The sequence below is a fragment of the Electrona antarctica genome, assembly GCF_951216825.1.
Source record: "Electrona antarctica genome assembly, chromosome: 3".
Taxonomy (NCBI): Eukaryota; Metazoa; Chordata; class Actinopteri; order Myctophiformes; family Myctophidae; genus Electrona; species Electrona antarctica.
In genome coordinates, this window is record NC_136808.1 from 9,688,032 (window position 1) to 9,711,658 (window position 23,627).

At 44.4% G+C, this 23,627-nt stretch overlaps 1 protein-coding gene across 1 annotated transcript in view; it reads right to left on the reverse strand.

The window, feature by feature from the left end:
* The window catches only part of LOC306919932 (chromodomain Y-like protein 2), a 56,780-nt gene that overhangs the window by 18,643 nt on the left and 14,510 nt on the right, over window positions 1-23,627 (reverse strand). Inside the window, exon 2 of the mRNA XM_079496500.1 lies at window positions 12,157-12,829. Within this exon, the coding sequence (XP_079352626.1) occupies window positions 12,157-12,829 (673 nt within the window). The remainder of the gene's footprint in view (window positions 1-12,156; window positions 12,830-23,627) is intronic.

Here is a 23,627-nt window from a genome sequence, read left to right on the forward strand (position 1 = left end):
TAATTAGCCCGTGGACCCCCATTTGAAAGGATATGCCAGGGACCGCCATAAGAGAAGATTTTTACATCGAGATTCTCAACCTGTTTAATTTCAAGGAGCCCCAGTTTGACAAGCATTAGTCTACGGACCCCCATTTAACTGTTTTTTCCCCCAGTTATGTACAGTATATACGTCGACGCTAGGTGGCGTCATATCCCAGGTCCGTAGGTCCTTGAGTATTTCCAATTTCCAATACTTTTACTTCTACTCCACTACATCTCAGAGCCAAAAGTTTGACTTTTAACACAATTATTTGAAAACTTTAGTTACGAGTTACTTTGGAGATTTTAATTTTGATTAGAAAACATACATTAACCACTTCAACAAGAAATACGAGTGGACAGGAGAAAAAATGCTGGCATCATTAGAGTGAGAGTAGAGGCAGGAGGAGGAGAGAGGCTGCGTTGTGTTTCCCCTTTTTGAAACTAGCTCCTCGTCACTCGCCCTACACACTTCCACTTGGTTTGAGCATAGATGTATAAATCATAGAGACGGCACTGGATGGGAGGGGAATTCCAGTGCCGTCTCTTATATTTATATATCTATGCTCAAAAACAAGGCCTGTGTGTGTGTGTGTGTGTGTGTGTGTGTGTGTGTGTGTGTGTGTGTGTGTGTGTGTGTGTGTGTGTGTGTGTGTGTGTGTGCGTGTGTGTGTGTGTGCGCTCGCTGGTGCAGGCGTGTGTCTAAACCAACGGGAGAGGTACAGTAGCATTGATACACCGATACTATGAAAAAGTCATATTGACCCGTTTTTATTTTTCATAATCAATATTTACCGAGAAATCTATATTTTCGACAACACTATATATATATATATATATATATATATATATATATGAATGAATTTTATTTATATAGCACCTTTCCAAACAAAAAGTTACAAAGTGCTTTACAGACAGGATTAAAAAACAACAATCATAAAGAATAATCAAGAACATCAGAATTAATAAAGCATAACATCAGATCAAAACAAATCACGGACAGAAAGAAAGGTAAATAAATGAAAAAATATATACATACACACCTACATACATATACACATGTACATACTTTCATACATACACCCATACACACACACACACACACACAGGTCTACATACACCTACACACATACATATAGGACTGAAATTAGGAAAAACACTTGACATACAGGTGTGTTTTTAAAAGCTGTTTAAAGGCGGGCACTGTCTCCGCTTGCTTAAGGGCCAAGGGGAGGGCATTCCAGAGCGATGGAGCGCGGGCCGCAAAAGACCGGTCACCTCGGGTGACAAGATGAGTTATAGGTGGGACTAGAAGGGCCCTATCTGCAGATCTGAGGCTGCGGACCGGCCTGTGGGGTCTTAGCAAATCTGTGATGTAGCTGGGGGCTAGTCCATGTAGGGCTTTAAAAGTGATTAATAAAACCTTAAAATCGATCCTGTAGCTCACAGGGAGCCAATGTAGGGTAGCCAGGATTGGCGTGATATGTTCACGTTTACGTGTGTTGGTGAGTAGGCGTGCCGCGGAGTTTTGCACCATCTGGAGACGTGCTATGTTTTTTTTGCTCATGCCGGAATAAACAGAGTTACAATAATCCAGTCTTGAAGAAATGAAGGAGTGTATAACTGTTTCTAGGTCTGCATGTGACAAAAATGATTTAATTTTAGCAATGTTCCTAATCTGGTAGTAGCAGGACTGGACAACTTTGGTAACTTGGGTGTTAAAGGAGATGTCAGGGTCAAAGAAGACACCCAGGTTGCGGGCTGATTGTGTAATGTTTGCAGATAAAGTGCCGAGGTCAGAGTGGAATGGGAGGGTGGAGTGTGGAGGACCGAAAATAATAACTTCTGATTTAGAGTCATTCAATTTAAGGAAATTTTGCGACATCCAATTTTTTATGTCAGAGAGACAAGTAAGTAGCCGATGTACATTTCCGGTACTACCAGGTTTTAGTGGGATGTATAATTGCGTATCGTCGGCATAGCTGTGGAATTGGATGCCATGACTCCTAATGATGTTACCAATTGGCAACATATAAATAGTAAAGAGTAAAGGACCCAGAATCGATCCCTGTGGGACGCCACATTTAAACAGGGCCTGAGAAGAGGAGGCCTCTCCAATTGCTACGGAGAAACTCCTATCAGTAAGGTACGATCGGAACCACTCAAGTGCAGTGTTGTTTATGCCGACCAGGTTTCTGAGACGTTCAATTAAAATATTGTGGTCAACTGTGTCAAACGCACAGCTGAGGTCTAAAAGAAATAAAATTGAGCAGTCACCAGAATCTGCGTTTACAAGGAGATCATTAGTGACTTTTAAAAGTGCAGTTTCTGTGCTGTGTAAAGCCCTAAAACCAGACTGGAATGTCTCAAAGGTGGAGTTAAGATTCATAAAAGTAATCAGTTGATTGGACACAGTTTTTTCTAAAATTTTCGATAAAAATGGTAATTTAGAGATGGGCCTAAAATTGCTTAAAACTAGGGGGTCCAATGATGTTTTCTTTAAAAGAGGTTGGACTAAGGCCTTTTTAAAATTGGATGGGAATATGCCGGTGGACAGAGAACAGTTGATGATGGAGATAATGTTAGGGGCAACTGTCAGCAGGTTCTCCTTCAAGAAGGTGGTGGGAATTTTATCTAGGGGGCATGATGATGATTTCATATGAGAGACAATTTTAGTGAGAGTTTCCAAAGTGATAGGGTTGAAAGAGGTGAGTTGGGAGTGTGGTGCTGGACAGGCGTACGGGGCCGACAGTATCACAGGCAACTGCTGTCTAATTCCCTCTACCTTGGCAACAAAATGTTGGAGGAACGCTTCACACATTTCTGAGGAGGCTTCTAGGGATTGACTGGGGGGTGGGTTAATGACTGATTGAATGGCCTGAAACATTATCCGGGAGTTATGTGAGTGAGAGGCAATCAGTTTAGAGAAATGCTCACTTCTCGCAGTCTTAACGGCTGATTGATATTTCTGCATCAGCTCTCTGAGGTTATTATGGGACGACACCAGTTTATCTTTGTTCCATTTACGTTCGGCCTTTCTGCACAGTTTTTTAATGTCCCTGGTCTGTTCATTTTCCCAGGTAGTTGACTTGGGCTTTACGTGCTTGATTTTGAACGGGGCAATGGAGTCAAGGATGTGAGTACAGGCACTGTTAAAATCATTGACTAACTCATTTACAGAACGCTGGCCAGTAGGAGGGGAGGAGGGGGTGATAGCAGGAAAGGCCTGTTTGAAGAGATGATTAGAGTTAGGCTTAAAAGAGCGGGCGCGGTAGGACCTTGGTGGCAGGGGAGTTGGAGCAGGGAACAGAGACTGGAAGAGGATGGCTTTATGATCTGAAGGGGGGAAATCTGCAACATTTAAGTTGTGAAGGGGGAGACCATGTGACAGAACGAGATCAAGAGTATGACCTTTTGAGTGAGTGGGCCCAGTAATGTGTTGTACCAAATTAAACGATTCATACAGTGTAATGAAATCAGTGGCAAAGGCAGATGATGGACAGCAAACATGTATGTTAAAATCACCTAAAATACAGATATGATCATATTGAGGCATAATAACAGACAGGAGCTCGGCAAATTCAGCTAAAAAACCTGTGAGTTTCGGGGGTCTATAAATTAAAACAAATAAAATAGGCAGTTTGCCTTTGAGTAAAATACTAAAACTCTCAAAAGAGGAGAACGTACCAAAATTTACAATGGCCCCTTTAATATTTTCCTTATAAATTATGGCTAGGCCTCCAGCACGGCCAGATAGTCTGGGATGGTTAAAACTAAGGAAGTTGGGGGGGCAAGTGTCGTTTAGGGTTGCCAAATCACCAGGACACAGCCATGACTCAGTTATAAAAAATATATCTATATTATTTGATTGAATAAAATCTCTACAAATAAACGACTTCAATACCAATGATCTAACATTTAATAGGCCTATTGAGACAGGTGCCGTGGCCTGTGGGAGGAGGGTGGCTTGAGTAGTGTGAAAAATTGGAGTGATTAGGTTGTTTCTGTTTACTGAAAGGGCGCGCACAGACATTTCATTTATCAACTCTATCCTTGACGTTCTGTTTGAAATACGGACCGGTATATGTTGTGGAGCGACAGTAAGAGGAACAGATAAAGGAGACGTTAATACAAGTGTAATTTGACCGACCGGCCACATGGGGGCAGGCGCTTCACACGAAACTGAGGTGGAACCACACTGACCGGAAGTCAAATTTCCGGTTGACCAGTTAGTGTGTGGGACCCCAAGTCAGGCGTGTGTGTCTAGAATGCGCTGCACATGAAATGATAGGGAATGATTTCCCAGTGTGCTAGGATGCAGTCCATCCCGGCTGTAAAATGCGTGGCGAGACCAGAAAAGGTGAAAGTTGTGGATGTACGTTATATTGCACGAGGAGCAAACAGACTGGAGCCAGTAGTGTAAGTCCAGCAGCCTACCGAAACGACTCTCCCCAGCGTGCAGCGGCGGAAAAGGACCCGACATAAAAATGTTTTTACCACAGCTGAGCAGGAGGTCGAAAATAATTTTAAAGTTCTTACGGGTCTCGACGGATGGTTTGTCATTTACGCCGACATGCAGGACGATCTTGGTGATGGAAGGAGGAAGCGATGCCAGAATGGTGGGGAGTCGGTTGACGAAAAATTGCGTATTTGCACCAGGATAGCAGTAAATTAAACCGTTCGTCAAACGCAAATTCCTGGTCACAGAATCGCCAATCACCAGCACCGAGGGGGGGTGCCGGAGACTGGGTCGTCTGGGGGTCTTGTGCGTGGACAACGGGGCTTTGGACGAGGGCTGTTTACTTTTTACTCCCGCCATGCTCGCAGGGGTGGGCTGAGAAGCAGCAGCAGACCGAGCCTGCAGCAATGGGACAGTGGATGGAGGAGCGGGGTTGAAATGGACAGAGGCAGGGCGGATACCAGTACGTCCGCGGCGGTCAGGGACTACCGCCTCCACCTTGTTATAAAGTGAGGGGTCAACATCCCCAACATTTCTGGCACGCGTAGTGCATCCGCGGCGGTCAGGGACTCTCACCTCCACTTCATTTTGAAGCGAGGGGTCAACATCCCCAACTTGTCTGGAGTGTGTACCCGGGCGCTTGTTGTAGCCGAGGGCTGCCGCCTCGCTGTAGGAGAGCGAGGGGTCGATCTCTCTCGGTAGAGCGGGTGGGGATGCAGCTCTACCCCGGCGCCTACTCCTCTTTGCCCTGGGGGTGGATTGGCGATCCACCAGGAGAGAGCTCAGAAGCTCAAAGCTGTTTTCCAGAGGAATGGGTGGTGAGACTACCAGCGAGGTATTTCTACACCGTTTGAGCTTGGAGCGGACTGGAATCCAGGCATCCGATACAGCCCTACCGGTGGTAGTACTAGCAGGCTGTTTCGGCTTGGCACCGAGGGAAGGCCAATCCTCCACCGTGATGATGGCACCGGCTCTGGGCAGTGGATCCACACACGGAGGCTCCTTCGGCAGGCCCATGGATTGGCGGCCAGACGCTGAGTGCTCCGGAGAGGCCAAACCTGAGGCTGCAGCCAAGAAGTCCAGAAAATCCTCATCATTTTTTATCTGGCGGAGGAGCGAGATACGGACCTCCAATTCTTTTATTTTCTGCCCCTGACTGAGACAGCTTTCACAGTCGGGATGGGAGGTAAGTGGTGGCATGATAGCCACAAACACCCAGCCCAGTAGTTGGCAGCACTGGTAGACACCGCTGTTTGTGGTGAACACAGGCGACCAAAAAATCTGATTGTTAAAGTAGTCCACTGTGTTAAAAGCGGATAGTTATAGCAACCATATCCCACAAAAACTGTAGGTTAGGACTGCCTTAAAAGTATTAAAATGACGTTATTAATGAGATAGCTGTCGGAGCTTGTCACAAACGCTGTCACAGACGCTGCCACACCTAACGCATGCGCATGAATCTCTAAATATATATAAACTCTGGGCATGGCTGTCTCCCTTTATGTTGGCGATGACACCATTGACAGCTAAGTGGTGCAGGATAGCAGCCATGCACCGGTCCAGTGGAGAGAGTGCTACAGTCTCTCTCCTCTGCTCCTCCTGCAGTGGCTAGTATGAAACATACTTTGTGGTCACTGATCCGCTTTTTGACCTCCCTTTAGAAGTCACACCACTCTTCTTTTTTCTTTTTTTTCCTCCACAATGCTGGTTCAGGGCTATAGCAGAAATATACAACAGCCAAGCCAAAGTTCTCCCACTCATTTTGTTTATGCTTGCTTACTACTACTACTACTAGGCATTTGTGAGAGTGTAACACAATTCCACACTGACCGACTTCTTCACACAAGCGTGACAATGTCACGCTTGTATCACCAAGTGAAAGATCGTTCCTATTATCTGCTGTACTAAACTCAAATCTTTGCTTCTGGGGGGGGGGGGGGGGGGGGGGGGTTTCCAGGGCCTGGAAAAACATATTTTCAGATGGGGGGTCCGCGGCCAAATAGAGGGGGTCCTTGACATGGAAAAGGTTGAGAACCACTGACATAGTTTTTTTTTTGTTGAAAACCGTTAGGATTTAGAAGACTTTTTGGAGAATCAGGTCTAAATAGGTTAAAGGAGCATTCAGTGATTTGGAAAAAAAACCTGGTCCACCCGGTAACAAGATGTGCACATGCACACGCTCTACAGTGGGGGAAGTACAACAGACCAACAGCACGTGCACCAATGCCCTCCCCACTCGATCATGATTGGCCACCCAAAGCCCAAACCGAAACTAGGGTTTTTTGACCCCAGGGGCTCACTGGGGACAGGGAAGAACTCCTTATATGGTCAGCACACTTTATAGTAGGGAGGATTATCCAAAAAATAAGAAAAAATAAGTGATATTTGAATTAAGTGAAATCACTGAATATACCTTTAACCCATTCTGGACGGGAACCCGTTTGTGTTTTAACTAAGCATTATTTAGCTATTGAAAAAGCTCACGAGCTTGTAGGTCTGCTATTTTTGAAAAGTCGTGAAAATGTGGCACAAATCTTTGAATATATATTCTTTCAGAAGACTTTTTATTTATTTCGACGTCAGGCCTAAATAGGTTCAGCTATGTTCAGCGTTTTCTACATTGTGATGTGTGAGTGTGCTCCCCTACAAAGTCAGGTATATGACTTGAGGAATGATTGCCTTGTATGGGTGGTTAAAGGGTGTCTTGAGTGCAATCGAATCAAAGACACAGTCTGCACGTTCATCTTTCAGCCTTATATCCTCCTGCTGTCAAGACAGGTTTAAACAGTTTAAACAGTGGGGTACATCCAACAGTATGGAAGGAAGCTAAAATCACCCCACTTCCAAAAGACAAGAATGAAACATTTACTGGTCCAAACAGCCGTCCTATCAGTATTTTACCGTTGCTAAGCAAAATAATAGAAACAAATATTGTATTCAAACAGGTCATGGACTACTTTGCCAATAACGATCTACTGTCACCCTTTCAGCATGCTTACAGGGAAGGTCATTCCACAAGCACTGCACTTTTACAAATGAATGATGATTGGTTATCTTCCATGGACAATAGGAAATTAGTAGGTGCTGTTATGCTGGATTTCAGTGCAGCCTTTGATGTAATTGATCACACCTTGATTGCTTGTAGATAAGTTACAGTGTTACGGTTTCACCTCCAATGCATCATCTTGGTTTATTCATTATCTCTCAGGGAGACAACAGAGAGTCTTCTTTAGTGGCAGCTATTCAAAATGGAACCCCATTAACTGTGGAGTTCCACAAGGTAGCTGCCTAGGGCCTTTGTTATACTCTATTTTCACAAATGATTTACAATTGGGTATACAAAATGTTAATACAATTATGTATGCTGATGACACAACATTATATAGCGCAGCCACATCTGAGCAAGCTGTAACTGACACCTTAAATATGGCTTTAGCAGACATTTACAAATGGATTGAGTGCAACAAGCTGGTGTTAAATATTTCCAAGACAAAGGCCATTGTGCTTGGATCTAGACACATGTTGGGTAAGAATCCTCAGTTAAAACTGTCAATTGGCACCACACAAATTGAACAGGTGAACACAATAAAACTTCTGGGAGTAACTATAGATAGCTCTTGGTCCAAACATATAAATAATATTGTCATCAAAATGGGAAGAGGAATCGGTATGACTAGGAAGTGTTCTGCTTTCATCACTCCCTCTATAATGAAACATGTTACTCATTCTTTGGTTTTGTCTCATTTAGAATACTGCCCTGTTATCTGGTCATCAGCTACAAAATCTGATCTGAAAAAGTTGATTGCTCAGATTGCTCAGAATAAAGCGGCTCGTCTGGCACTAGGCTGTTCATACCGGACAAGTATTAGTTATATGCACGACATCTGGCATGGCTAATGGTTGAAAATAAATTAGCAGTGAGTCTTCTAATGCTACTGCGGAACATTATTTCCACTGGTAAGCCGTATAGCTTGGCTCACCAGAGGAACAGCTTCTGGCAACATAAGAATAAAAACAACACCAAAATCAAACTGTCTTAAACACACTGGTATATATATATATAGGTCAATAACTCTCTGGAATGCTCTGCCCAGGGGACACAGGGAGAACATGCAAACTCCACACAGAAAGGCCCTTTTTGCCAACCCCAGCTAGGGTATGGGCACTGAATGATGATGATGCAGGGGAGAGAACACGCCCACAGCGTCGAACCCGGGACCCTCTAGCTGTGAGGTGACAGCACTACTGACTGCGAGCCACCGTGCCCCCCACCCCTATTCTCCCACTCCCACTTAAGATGTAAAATCCAGCCTTATTAGTAAAACAAAACAAAACAAAAGGCTGTGATGACCTCTTGAACAGTCAAAGAATGATTAACTATGACAGTGGAAACTCTGGACTGTGACCCAGCCAGGAGTGAGATCCAAAGCTCTTATCAGTTGCTTCACTGCTCTGTCGGGAGTAGTCATGGATGAGGCTGAATGACAGACTGGCACGTGTAACGCCCGGGATTCGAACTCGGGTCTCCTGCGTGAAAGTCCAATATCTTAACCACTAGACCAAAGGGACATCCCTATGGACTAGGGGAATTATTAGATATTAGGCTCTGAGCCACTGCTACACATGCAGCCTTATTTTGTTATTAAGGAATGTGTATTTCTCACAGAAACTCTCCAGTTTGTTTCTACAGCTATCGTGCGCACTAAAGTTGTCACTAGAGATGCACTAAGTGGTCACTTTACTTTACCTCTGCCCAGAACCAATGCACTTAAATCTATAGCTGCCGCTAGGTGGCAGCATAAGCACACGTAAGGACTGCCACCCGTCCGCTCCAACGCTGCGATCCTTGTTTCCTTTCCGGGTTATTCAGGAAGGTGGGGGCTTTTGTTATGAGCACAGTATTCACTCGCATTAGCTCAGACCCCTCTATCATTGGGGTTTTTTTGTTGCCTGGACCCCAGGAAGAATAGTCTCCACTACAGTGTAGACCAATGGGGATCCCCAATAAACAATAATAATTATGTCCCAGCACCGGAGACACATTTAATCTCCAGCTCTCTGCAGCTTACAGTAACAGCACAGTATTACCATCAGGGCTTAATTTCAGCCGGAGCTTGGCGGAGCCCAGCTCCGGTACCTGTAGGGGGCGCCGATTGGTCCTATACGCAGACTACACAGGCTGCGTAGGGCCCCCGATTCCCAACAAGGCCTCCACCTGCCATGCGCAAAGAACCACGTTCAAAGAACGTTGCGCAGTGAGTGAATATTCTTTCAAAAGTGTGTGGAAAATAGGCCCTTAACACTGAGGATAGTCATTTGTTTTGCCATGCTTATGAGTAGCACATTAACTTAGCATAGAAACACTGCTCAGAACGGTGAAATCTTCCGTCAACAGCGTACCTTAGTGATCAGAATCAGAGACATGCTGACACCGTAGTAGTTATTTCCACCACGCGGAAACGCCCCCCTTTCAAAGTGTTTTTGCTTCGGTGTAAATCGGTTCAGTTTCGGACGGAAGAGTTTATTAACACACGGATCTATCAGTCATCATGAAGCGACTTTATCCGTTCAGGATATGAAAAAAGAAAAGGCGTCAGACTGAACTATGGCAGCAGCAATCAGGTAAATAAACATGTAGACTTGCAACCTTGCAGTGTCCTGTGCTGTGAATGCCGGTTGTTGTTACTTGTTGTTGTTGTCGTCAGGGGTGTCACTAGGTTCCAAACGGAGCTATCGGGTGGTCAAAGTGTGTGTGTTTGTGTGTGTGTGTGTGGGGGGGTGAAATCACCTATATGTGAGAGTGCGGGTGTTGCGACTCACAGTGAATGGTGGTGTTGGTGGCCTGGTTGTTGTTGTTGTGTGTTGTACAGGCTGAGCCACACTAGCAGTACTGCTGCTGCAGTTTGTAATCAATAATCATCTCTCTTATCATGACATGGTGACTGGCTGTAGTCTCACTCTCTGTGACTGTACAGTCTGTGGCTGTGCAGTCTGATTTGTGAAAAAGTGTTTGGTATACCTACTGCCTGGCTGTCACTCTGGGGCAGAATTACCGCCAAATAACCGGCATAAATACCCCCAAACCCGACTAAAAGCCAGTGCACATGCACATGCACTGGCACACGCGTGCATGTGCGGGAGTTGAGCTCCGGCATCCATTGAGTTAGAAATGAAGCACTGATTACCATTAAAGGATGACGTGAGTTATGAGGTCAAATGACACAACATTTCAATGGACAACGGAATGGGCAAAATGTGTTTCTATGCTAAGTTAATGTGCTACTCATAAGCATGGCAAAACAAATGACTATCCTCAGTGTTAAGGGCCTATTTTCCACACACTTTTGAAAGAATATTCATATATGTTTTTCTTCACTCATGCTCATTATAAAACGGCACCATTTCCATCTACTCACTCTGGGTCTCCGAAGTGTGCTGTGGACAGTTGAGAAACCTGCCTATCAACTATGGTCACCTCAAAACTATTTTTATTTTTCATTGATGCAAGAACAACATGGCTTCAATTTCGGTCTAGCACACTAACTTTCCAACAAGAGGAAGGATGTACAGTTTCCATTAGCTTCACCAATCATTGGTAGGCAGGGTTCTGAACGGTCCATCCATATACAGTACCTCTTATCATTTGTTAATCAAAGTAACATTGTGTGATTAAACGTGTATGCTTTCTAATACCGAGCAAGTTAAAGTCAAAAGCCTAGTAAAGAATCAGAATCAGGTTTATCAGAATCAGGTTTATTTGTCACATCACATTACAAGTAAGGTGGGTGAAATAGTAAAGCCTAGCGACGCCAAGGCTTATAACTCTCTGCTCCGGACTCCGGAGGCAACTGTGTGTGGGTGGCGGTGCACTGACCGTGTCACTCTGTGGTCAGAGTGAAATCTGTGTCAACAGGCAGGCAGAGCGGTGCGAGGCAGCTGATTTATTCTTCATTGTATGCCAGTGTCGCATGGCAAATATGACAAATCTACAAGCTCACAACGCGTTGCATCAATGACGCATTGTGGACTTTTAACTCGGCTCACGTTTACACACGGCACCGCCGTACGATTAAGTAAAGCTTTAGGGGAGACTTCTCCCGCCTTCTGCCCCTGACTGTGGGTTCTGTGATCTCGTGAGACAAGCCGCCGATTAACCCATTCAGGCATGACGTCGAAATTTAAAAAAAAAAAGTTTTCTAAATCATGACAATTTTCTGAAAGATTTGAGGCACATTTTAACGATTTAAAAAATAGCAGACCTACAAGTTCATAGCGCGCCACTTGGTGGCGCGCTATGAGCTTGTAGATCTGCTATTTTTCAATAGCTAAATTATAACATAATGTTTAAAACACCAAAGGGGGTTCCCGCCCAAAATGGGTTAATGTTACGTGGCCCAGTGTCTCGCAAGAACTCGCACAGCTGGAACACTGGCAGTTCCTGGACCACTGGCAGCCAATTACATATAATTGCTGGGGTCCTTGACATGAAATAGTCTGAGAACCACTTATATAGAAATATAGGGTTTTCAGAAAAACATTTTTGAATACCGGTAGTTAAAAAAGCCAGTCTACACACTCACAACGTGTCGATGTAGATTGGCTATTTTAACAATGCAAAAAATGTTTTTCAAAATAGTAAAAAAAAAGGCAAAGTAGTTAGAGCCCTTAGATCCTTACCTAGTTCAGTAGGGTGTTGTGGCCCAGTAGTATCCACGTGGCCTAATGCCCTCTCCACTCGGTCCGAGGGCAAGCCATGTGACCTTGCTGCTGCTCTGTACATGAGGGGCTCCGCCTCGCCATTCTGGAGTCCATTATGCGGAGTCCTCAGTGGAGGAACAAACTGAAGATTCCCTGCTGGAGGGGCCTTATATGACATGCTTTTACTCATCCTGTCCGTCGTGGCCTGCTTCCCCCCTCCTCCTCCTCCTCCTCCTCCTCCTCCTCCACCCGCCTTCCTGTGCTTATGCGCCGCTCCGGAACCAACAGTCATGCCTGACCCAACTCCCACTCTGACCCCAACCCCTGGACCACAAGTCCTTCTCTTCTTGCGGGCCTCCACCCGAGCTCTGGAGGGGTCTGGGGCGGAGGGGCGGCTGGTACTATCGAGGTGCCGAGGGCCGGCAGCCGCAGCCGCCGCCGCCCCTCCGGAAGAAGATATCTTGGGAGGTTTCGGCCGCTTGTGTGCTGCTGTGTGCGGTCGCAAGGTGTGGAACTGCTCGATGAAGTCCTCACAGTGCAGCAGGTGGTGTTCCGGCTCCCATGTGTCCTCCTTACTGCCGTAGCCTTTCCACCTGATCAGGTACTCCCACTTCCCCTTCTTGTTCCGCCGCCTGTCCATGATCCGCTCCACCTGGAGACCAGACAGGAAGACAGTACACTGTAATGTTATACCCATTAAGACCTGAGACCAGGAAGACAGTACACTGTAATGTTATACCCATTAAGACCTGAGACCAGGAAGACAGTACACTGTAATGTTATACCCATTAAGACCTGAGACCAGGAAGACAGTACACTGTAATGTTATACCCATTAAGACCTGAGACCAGGAAGACAGTACACTGTAATGTTATACCCATTAAGACCTGAAGACCAGCTTCTACTAATGTCTCTGTAGTTTTTTGAAAACTTTACATTTCTATGTGCTCTAAGGACCCCAAATATGATATTTGGCCGCCGGACCCTCATCTGAAAATTTGTAGTTTCAGGGAGCACCCAAGAAGCAAAGATTTGGGTTAAAAATATTTGCTGTGAAAGAATATATTATATTCAAAGATTTGCACACGTTTTCACGATATTTCAAAGATTGCAGATCTACAGGCTCGTATAGTGCGGCACTCTGTGCCATGCACTCTATGAGCCCCACACATATTTCTGTGTTGTCAGTCACTCACTACCGACTCACGTGCCAGTGAGGAGCCCCCAACAGGAGTACGTATAGTGCCTTCGTGTCCTACTCCTCCCGCACAACACTCCCTGCTGGCATTGCCGTCCCCCCAGCCCGTAGGAGTATACAGTACCACTCCCTGCTGGCAGGTGCCGTCCCCCCAGCCCGTAGGAGTATACAGTACCACTCCCTGCTGGCAGGTGCCGTCCCCCCAGCCCGTAGGTCGTAGGAGTATACAGTACCACTCCCTGCTGACAGGTGCTGTCCCCCCAGCCCGTAGGAGTATACAGTACCACTCCCTGCTGACAGGTGCTGTCCCCTCAGCCTGTAGGAGTATACAGTACCACTCCCTGCTGGCAGGTGCCGTCCCCCCAGCCCGTAGGAGTATACAGTACCACTCCCTGCTGACAGGTGCCGTCCCCCCAGCCCGTAGGAGTATACAGTACCACTCCCTGCTGACAGGTGCTGTCCCCTCAGCCTGTAGGAGTATACAGTTCCACTCCCTGCTGACAGGTGCTGTCCCCCCAGCTTATAGGAGTATACAGTACCACTCCCTGCTGACAGGTGCCGTCCCCCCAGCCTATAGGAGTATACAGTACCACTCCCTGCTGACAGGTGCCGTCCCCTCAGTCTATAGGAGTATACAGTACCACTCCCTGCTGACAGGTGCCGTTTGCATAGACGCTCGATAAAGCCAGATGTACCGCGGTGGATTCGCACCCACAACCTCCGTGGTGGTGGGCGAGGACTTCACCACTGCATGCGGCACCCGAGCATAGATCTGATATTTTTGGTACGAATGGTAACCCCAGAATAGGGATGGATGCTAGTGTTCATGTGGTTGAGTCTACAGGAACAACTATATTTAAGATATAATTAAATAACTTCTCTATGTTCCTACACATATCAACCTGATTCATATTTAATTATCCTAGATCACTATTAGGGTTGTCCCGATCGGATCGGTTGATCGGAAATCGGGGCAGATCACGTGATTTTCAAATGATCGGGAGCCAAAAAACGTGATCGTGATCAATATTATATCCATATCATGATATTAGACTGGATATTGTCTGTGATTTGGGATATTGTACTATTATGATATGGCATTAATGTGTTCTATAAAATATCGGTATTGGCATATGCTCAAAATCAAATGATCGGAATCGGATCGGGAGCAAAAAACCCTGATCGGGACATCCCTAATCACTATGTCTATGAATTTGATGTATGTATTACCCTGTGTTGTTCTTGTTTACTGTAAATCACTCTGGATTAAGAGCGTCTACTAAATGCCTAAATTGTAAATGGTCAAGATTGCCATTTTGCGTAAACACAGCGAACAAGAACAATGTCACAGCCACGCAGTGACAAAAGAAGGGGAAAAAGGGTGATAGTTTCATTGTCACACAGAATACTGCTCAGTTTTATCATGTCTGAGATGAAAGGGCGAGATGACATTTCACTAAATATTCATATTTAGAGTTAATTTGTGAGAATGGATTTCTATTCAATATTCTCTGATTCCTTGATGCTGTGATCAACACAACCTTTATATTTTATCTCATATAACTTTCAGCATACAAAATGCAGATTTCTTTTCCCCCTACACAAATGCATGCAGACTCTCAAAATCAAATGTGAATAATTTAACAACTTGATGCTGCACAAGTTGGTTGGGTGGCACAAATACATATTTTCATATAGGCTAGACCAACAGCATCATACTGCATGTCTAAGTGACGTGTATGGACATTGGTGTCCGTTTAATCTCCGTCACTTCCATTCTCTACAATCTATTTCAAGTCTACATGTATCATTAAAGTTATGCTGAACGTAGGCAAGAGAATATATGTTGACAATACAATATATCATCAGGCCTAACTGATTATTATAGCAAGAAAGATAATTGCGTAAATTAACTAGAAATGCACTCTGTCGAGGTGCCAACTTGCACGTTGCACACAAGTAGGCCATAGCCTACTTGTGCGCAAGCAGAGCACGCCATGAGGTGCACTCACCACTGACATCACTGCTTCAAAAATAATATATATTATGATATATTGTGGTAGATAAAACACTGTTAATCTAAGATGTAGTATAAACAAGATTTTCTTTTCTTTTTTAAATCATTTTTATCCCACGATTTTGTAACCCATTTTTCACCCGTGTCAATTATCTAATGTGATCCTGGGCTCTACACACCCTCCGCCAACCTAGTCCCCATATATGGGGGACATGGGGAGAGCAACGGACTTGAACTCATGCTTCCTTCATGCCTTAGTGTCCAAGTTGCTCCTTTACACCTGACAGGGGGGAGTTTCCCTGGTTGGACGTAACGTGTGGAAGGAACACGTTATTCCAACCAGTTCCTTTCCCCTCCATCAGGTGCCCCGGCTGGCCAGGGGGAGGCAGTTTAGAGACCAGGATTACTGCATGTTTTTTGTGAGGGTACCTACCCTAGGGGACACGGGGAGAACATGCAAACTCCACACAGAAAGGCCCTTTCGCCAACCCCGTATCGGGTATGGGACGCGGAGGAGGAAACACGGCGCCAGCACCCATAGCGTCCTGAGCGGGAATTGAACCCAGGACCTTCTAGCTGTGAGGCGACAGCACTATACCAAATGTGCCACCGTTCCCCCATAACAAGAATTGATGACATCAATTATTCCTTCTAGCTGTGAGGCGACAGCACTACCAAATGTGCCACCGTGCCCCCATAAACAAGAATTGATGACATCAATTAATTACCAGCTGGTGCCTTATATCCCATGGCTGAGAGGTCGGCTAGAGGCAAAAAGTGTGTGGTTGCCTAGAGACGAGGCAGCCAATCAGGACGAGCGGTATACTGTGGTTACTTTGCGCCCCTTTTGATGCGTATGTATCGTCCCAGCATATGACGTCAGGGTATAACTGGTATAACTAGCTCTCAATGATGACGTAATAAAGATATGGATTAAAGGACCCAATGCCAGGGTGTAATTGGTTTTCGATGGTGACGTAATGACGATATGTTTTAGTGTCGGGAGGATTAAAGGTAATGCCCCTATGTATACATGCATGTAATCTGACACCACTGCCATATCAAGCACAAGTAGTCATTACGTCATACGCTGGCACGGCGCATACGCATCAAACGGCGACATGGACGAAAACTATTACTTGCGCGCTCAGCTTGCGCAGGTAACAAGAATTGATGACATCAATGAATTACCAGCTGGTGCCTTATATCCCATGGCTGAGGTCGGCAAAAAGTGTGTGGTTGCCTAGAGACGAGGCAGCCAATCAGGACGATAGGTTGTCAGTGCAGCCAATGAGAAACATAGGTCTCAACTACAGCAAGTGGGCATGAAAGCACGGCAGAGAGAACATTAACCAGCTGTGCTTACACAGCAGCTGGTAAAAAAAAAGAATCACACCCGTGTGAAGTGAGGGGCGCTTTGTGTTGCCACAAATTCTGTCGTATTTGGCGCACATTTGACCTAATTTCTCCTTTCATTGTCAATGGCAAATATGAGCCGTGTGGGAATAGATTTACGTCATATTTGGCAGACGTTTGACCTAATTTCTCCTTTCATTGTCAATGGCAAATATTGAGATGTGTGGGGACAAAAGCTGCATATAGGAGGGGCTAGTGCCCCTAAAAAAACTACTGCATCTTCTGAATTAAGTCTAATACAACTGCAGTTCTAAATCCTTTAGACCCATTATTGACCTTATACCAACCTTGAAACGTACCCTAGTTACGTCACCAAGAATGGTGGTCCCTTATTGGCTGTTGATGGTGACATCACATAACCAACTCAATCATTGATCCTATTGGGATTGAAGTAGAGACGTCATGAGGTGCGTTCACCACTGGCATCACCACTGGTGACGTTACCAGAGATGCTGGTCCCTGATTGGGCTACGCGGTCTTAAGCAAGAGAGGACACCGACATACATACCCCGACATACATACATACCCAGCCGATCGCACTACTTGCTCGCTCTGCTTGCGCAAGTAATAATAAAAATGACACACGTGTGAAGTGAGGGGCGCTCTTATCATCTTACAACATGATGATGTAAAACAAACATCAGACAAAACAAACATTAAATTCTCTTTATTGTCAATGGCATTTTTAAAACAAACATTGAACTAAAAAAAAAAAAACCTGTAGGAGGGGCTAGTGCCCATCAAAAAATAAAATAAACAATACTAATAATAATATAGGCTAAGGCTGAACGATTAATCGTTTTCAAACCGAAATTGCGATTTGAAACCACGCGATTAGCAAATCGCAAAGGCTGCGATTAAAAAAAAAATCATAATCAACCCGGAGCGCGTCTGATCCAGTATTTACAACACGGCTATACTGTGCTCTCTATTCTAACCAATCAGAAGTGTCCCTGCAGTGCATGTGACTGCAGTGCATGTGTACACGCGCTCCCAGTGCCCAAAACAAAGTCATCATTTACGTCTACTCTGCTCTGTGTTCAGTGCGTTGATGCTAATGCTACCATGCTAGCAGCTGAGGAGCAGATGCAAGCATAGCGTCTGCGGAGCCCGAATAAACTTTCTGAAGTCCGCACAATTTAATCCCAAAGAGATCAGGCACTTCGGGGATATGGCATTATTTTGGTTTTGACGTTACAGCCGTCCAACAAGAGAGTTTTGTGCAAGACCTGTCATGGTACAGCGACAGTCAAAACATCCCGCAGCAACACCACAAACCTTCGCATGGCACGGGCGCTGTCCTGCTGTCCTGTCCCCTGTTTATTTTATTAATGCTACATTGTCGTCGTCGTCCCCGATTCTGGTGAACCGGTCCCCATTGTGGTGCATGTACATTTGTAATGATTTGTCTAAGCGAGGTCCGCGAAATTGTACCGAGATCCGAGAGCCATCATTAAAAAAAAGCTTACACCAGGACCCGTGGTGGGAAAATAGCCGGCCAACAAGCTCATAAACATTAAAGTTAAAGTTATGAGCTTGTCTTAAACCTCAGACAAAATTATCTCTAATAATTGATAGCCTAATTCTGTCATCACATCTGTCAAAATGTAGCCTACACTTATGCAATGCATATGCTTTTATTTGGTTAAAAAAATCCCACCCGTGTGAAGTGAGGGGCGCTCTTATCATCGTACATCATCATGACGTAAAATAGACACTAGGCCTATTTCTTTGCTCAGACAATGACATAAAATTGTCAATGGGAATGTAATGTTTGTGTAGGACGTTTGTGGACATACGTGCACTGGATTTAGGAGGGGCTACTGCCCCTCAAAAACAAATAAATCAATTGAACATAATATCTAAATGTGAATATTAAATGAGAATCACAATATTGTGCTCTGATGATTAGATAACTAGCCTAATAGCAATTGCACTTAAATAGAAAAAATTACATTGCATTTATGGTCTGTATCCAGAGAGCTATTTACAATTATTTCTAACATTACAATTTGAACACACATTCTTATTGTAGTTAATTAAACACAGGTCAATTTGGTTAGCCTACATTATTTTGAGCTGTCTCACATCCTGTGAATCCTGACATCACTGCCTGGTAAAGTAAATGAATGGTATGCCATTTGGTAATGTTTCATTACTTTTTAAATGGACACAGTGAATACTAAATTGAAGCTTTACTTTTTAAGTGGTGCAACCACTTCATTATGGAGCTTTGTGTGTCTGTGGGTGGCTGGCTGGCTGGGTCTGTCCGAGCACGAAAATAGCATTTGGTTGGTTTTCACAACCAAGTGTCACTGTTGCGCAGCCTAACACACACACATACTAACTGTATAGGCCCTATATGATGATTTTGGGTGTGACATTACAGTACAGTGACTGTACAGTACAGTACAGTACAGTATAGGGACCTCCTGGGGACCCACACACGGTAACTCTTTCTCGACCGTTTCGGACGCGGGGCGGCTCGCCTAAACCGGGCCGGCACCCTGGGCACGTTCCTGTGGGTCTGGAAGTTTCGGGGACCCCCCCCGGGGGCGCCCACACGGAGTTGCACCACTTACTTCACACGGGTGTGATTTTTAAAAAAAATATCGCGAGTCAAATCGCAATCGCAATATTGGTCAGAAAAATCGCAATTAGATTTTTTCTCAAAATCGTTCAGCCTTAATATAGGCTGACATAGGCTTTATAGGCATCAAACTATGTGGCTTTATGGCTACACTGTACATTGTATGGCTATGACAAAACTTGGCAAAGAAACAAAAAAGCAAAAATCTGCTATTTTCACAGAATGTTCGCCCACACAATAGGACCTCTAGGGTTAAAATGGTGGTTAAAATTAGCCCAACCCCAGCCTGTGACATTGTGACTGGGCCTTCCAGATAGAAGTGATGTCCTTCACTACAGAGATAACAGCATGCATCCTCAGGCCGTTCAAACAAAGCCAAGAGCACTTATATTTTTTTTTAACTAACAACTGCATATAAAAGGACTCCAAGAGACGTTTCCAGGGCGGGTCAAATCCAAAACGAATTATTTTGGTGACATGTTGTGCCTGTAAGATAAGGGGTTTTTTTCAGTGTGGGAGTAAGATAAGAGGCCATAGTTGATAATGAGTGCCATCATGAACATGAAACCTTAAACACACGTACTATGTTTTTGTCTCCACCAGGCCGAAGGCATGGGGAGAGAGTATGTTTTGCACTCCGTCCGTCCGTCCGTCCGTGTGTGTGTGTGTGTGTGTGTGTGTGTGTCCGTCCGTCCGTCCGTCCGTCCGTCCGTCCTTCCGTCTGTGAACAGCTAATCTCCGGCACCGTTAACCCGGTCGATGCCAAATTTTGCACACACACTCCCTGGATGCCAACGATGAACCTCTGCCCCAAAATTTCCAGAACGGCCTGTTAAAGCGCCACCAGGAGGCCGCTTTGTGCAAAACAAGTTTTTGGACAGTACACCTACAGATTTTGTCCAAACATCACGCAAATTGGTACATAGTCTCTCTAGAGCCATTCAACGAAACGGGTCTTTCAGATTTCTCAGACTCCATCCTGATTGGCTAAGATTGGCTTCCAAAGTTCGCAGGAGTGCTCAGTTTCAAACAAAATGCTGCAAATCATGAACACATCGTGTGATTTCCGTGAAATTGTGCACGCACATTCCCACTAGGCCGAGGAAGAAATGCCACATGAACATTTTCAACTCAGCCTCATGGTGGCGCTATAACTGGCCGAAAAGTGTTTTTACCTCTAACTGCACGGATCTGTGGATAACTTTGTATGCCAACTCCCTAGAGGCCAAGGAAAGACCTTTGCCTGGAATTTTTCACATCTGCTCTTTATAGCGCCACCAGGAGGCCCACATATGTAAAACCCATTTTCTAATATTACTCATTCAGATTTTATCCAAATTTCACGCAAATCGGTACACATGCTCTCCATAGTCATGTGATCAAGACGGGTTTGATAGTTTTCAAATTAGCCTCATGGTGGCGCTACAACAGGCCAAGCCACGTCACACACACACACACACACACACACACACACACACACACACACACACACACACACACACACACACACACACACACACACACACACACACACACACACACACACACACACACACACACACACACACACACACACGTTTATATTTCTCCTAAACATTTTGCCAAACATCACACACACACTCCTATCCTCCTGGTGGAGACCTGTGCCCAGAAGGGCACTAGTTTATACTTTGTCTTTATACTTGTCTACTGTGAAGCACTTTGGTCAATTTCGGTTGTGTAAACGTGCTATATAAATAAAGGTTGATTGATTGATTGATTGATTGATTGATTAAACACACGTCAGTGTTGCATTTCAACACAGTGGTTTTAAATCCTTTCCATTTCAGGCCTGTTATTTATTCGGCATTTCAGCCACGGACCACCATTTGATGACATTTAGCCTCTCAGACCCAAGACATATTTTGTTGTTGTTGGATAAGAGTTTGTCCACAATGTCATGCTGTATTGATGTTGGTACCACGCTCTTTGCTATTGTTTTTATTGTTACTATTATGTTATTATTTATTGGATGGAGAGGAGATCATCTGGCAAAATATCTAAAAAACAATTCTTCTACATTCTCTAATTGTGTAGACTTCTTGTAAATTAAGTAATGCAAGATGTTTAACAATGACTCTTGAGAGCGTAAAATGAAACCAAATTGGTTTCATTTTATGCCGTCAAGAGTTAAAAGATCTACAGTAATAACGAAGGGTCCATTTGGTTACCAACTCTCCATCATTTAGCTGGGGACGACCTGGAACCCCCTCAAGGACCACTGGTGGTCCCCGGACCACTGGTTGAAAACCACTGCCCTAATACACTAGCACAACCTGGCATTAGAGAGCTACTTTAGGTTACTAATCGAGAATTTACGTCATATGTATACAGCTTTTGTCCCCACACGTCTCATATTTGCCATTGACAATGAAAGGAGATATAAGGTCATATGTCACCACAAACATTACATGCCATTGACAATGAAGGGAAAATCATATGTAGACGAGCAAATCGGCTAATCAAACACATAAATGTACTTGTTCATGAGATGATGTACGATGATGTATAATGATAAAAGCGCCCCTCACTTCACACGGGTGTGATGTTTTTTGTTTTACGTCATGATGTACGATGATAATAGCGCCCCTCACTTCACACGGGTGTGATTTTTTTTGTAAAATGAAACACCTTCACTGCCCCAGTCACAGGGCATGGGCTGTTTATTCTGTGAAGGTCTATTCTCTTATAACCCAGCCTGCACTGCAGTGATGCATGGCATGATCCATTTTTGGACCAAACTTATACTGACATAGCTTTAATGTTGAGATCAATTTTTTATAGATATTGACCGGGTGTGGCTCGACACATAGACCAAACAGGATATGTCTACATCAGTGGACCAAACCTTTTCATGTCAAGGACCCCCAAATTGACATGCATATTAGTCTACCGACCTCCATTTGATGGCAATTTATATTGTAAAATCAATGTTAATTTAACTCTGAGAGTGTACAAATGGAAGCAATTGGACCCTCGGGTCCATTTGTACACTCTCAGAGTTGCACACCCATAAGGGTCCATTTGGTTCCAAACTATCATTTATCTGGGGACCCCCTAGAACTCTCTCAAGGACCCCTGGGGGTCTCCGGACCCCATTTTGGGAACCACTGGTCCACATAACATGTTTGTCTACATAAAATAGCCATGGCATAACACAAATAAGTCTATTAATACAAAACTGTTTATCCAATTCTTTGGGAAAAAACAAACAAAAAACTGTTTCATAATACTGTTTGTATAGTATTAGTATTAGTATTTTTAATTCACCCAATAGGGCTCCAAACACATGCATGGGCCTGGAGAACATTTGGTGATAAATCAATTACATTTCATCCAAATATCAGTGCTTCATATATCATCATATATCATATATCATCATACATGAATGAATGTGTGTCTGTCTGTGTGTCAGAAACACAGCCGTAGCTCCTCACTGCCTGCACCAATCACTCCCACTTTTCACACAGGCATTGACCATAATAATATGGAGGTCTTAACGAAGCCCTTTTTCCAATTTAACAAATTATAGATTAATAATGAATTTATTAGTGAATTAAAAATGCGCTCAGGGCGCAGTACCCCATGCGGCCACAATGGGGGGTCAATATCTCACAACGGGTAAGGGCTAGTTTATCTAAACAACCACTTCACCACTTTTCAACTTATCTTCATTAATTCATTAATTGGTCCTTTCTAATGTTCATGATACCATTTTTTTCTACTCAGTCTGTGTTTCATAGGAGGGCTGTGGGCAGTTCAGAAACCCGTCCACCAGTGACATCATCAATGGGGAAGCAAAGCTAATATAAACTGCAGGCTTTCTAGCCCTGAAAAGTTGCAATGCGAAAATGGAAGCCATCGTTCTCACGATAATAATAATCTAAACATGTTTGTAAAAAAATCTGATGATGTCACTGGTGGACAGGTTTCTGAACTGCCCACAGCCCTCCTATGAGACACAGACTGAGTAGGAAATAAATGGTGCCATTTTATCATGATTATTAGTGAGGACCTATTATATGAAGGTAGGTTGAAAAGTGGTGAAGTGGTCCTTTAATAATGAAGCTGTTGAAACATGTCCCCAAAAGGTTTTTGAAATTGACCAGTAGGGTGCTTACATTTTGCTCAACAGAGAATTCGCCTGGAACAACAGGGACCACGTGTTGCCCTCAGGGGTCATGTCAGGG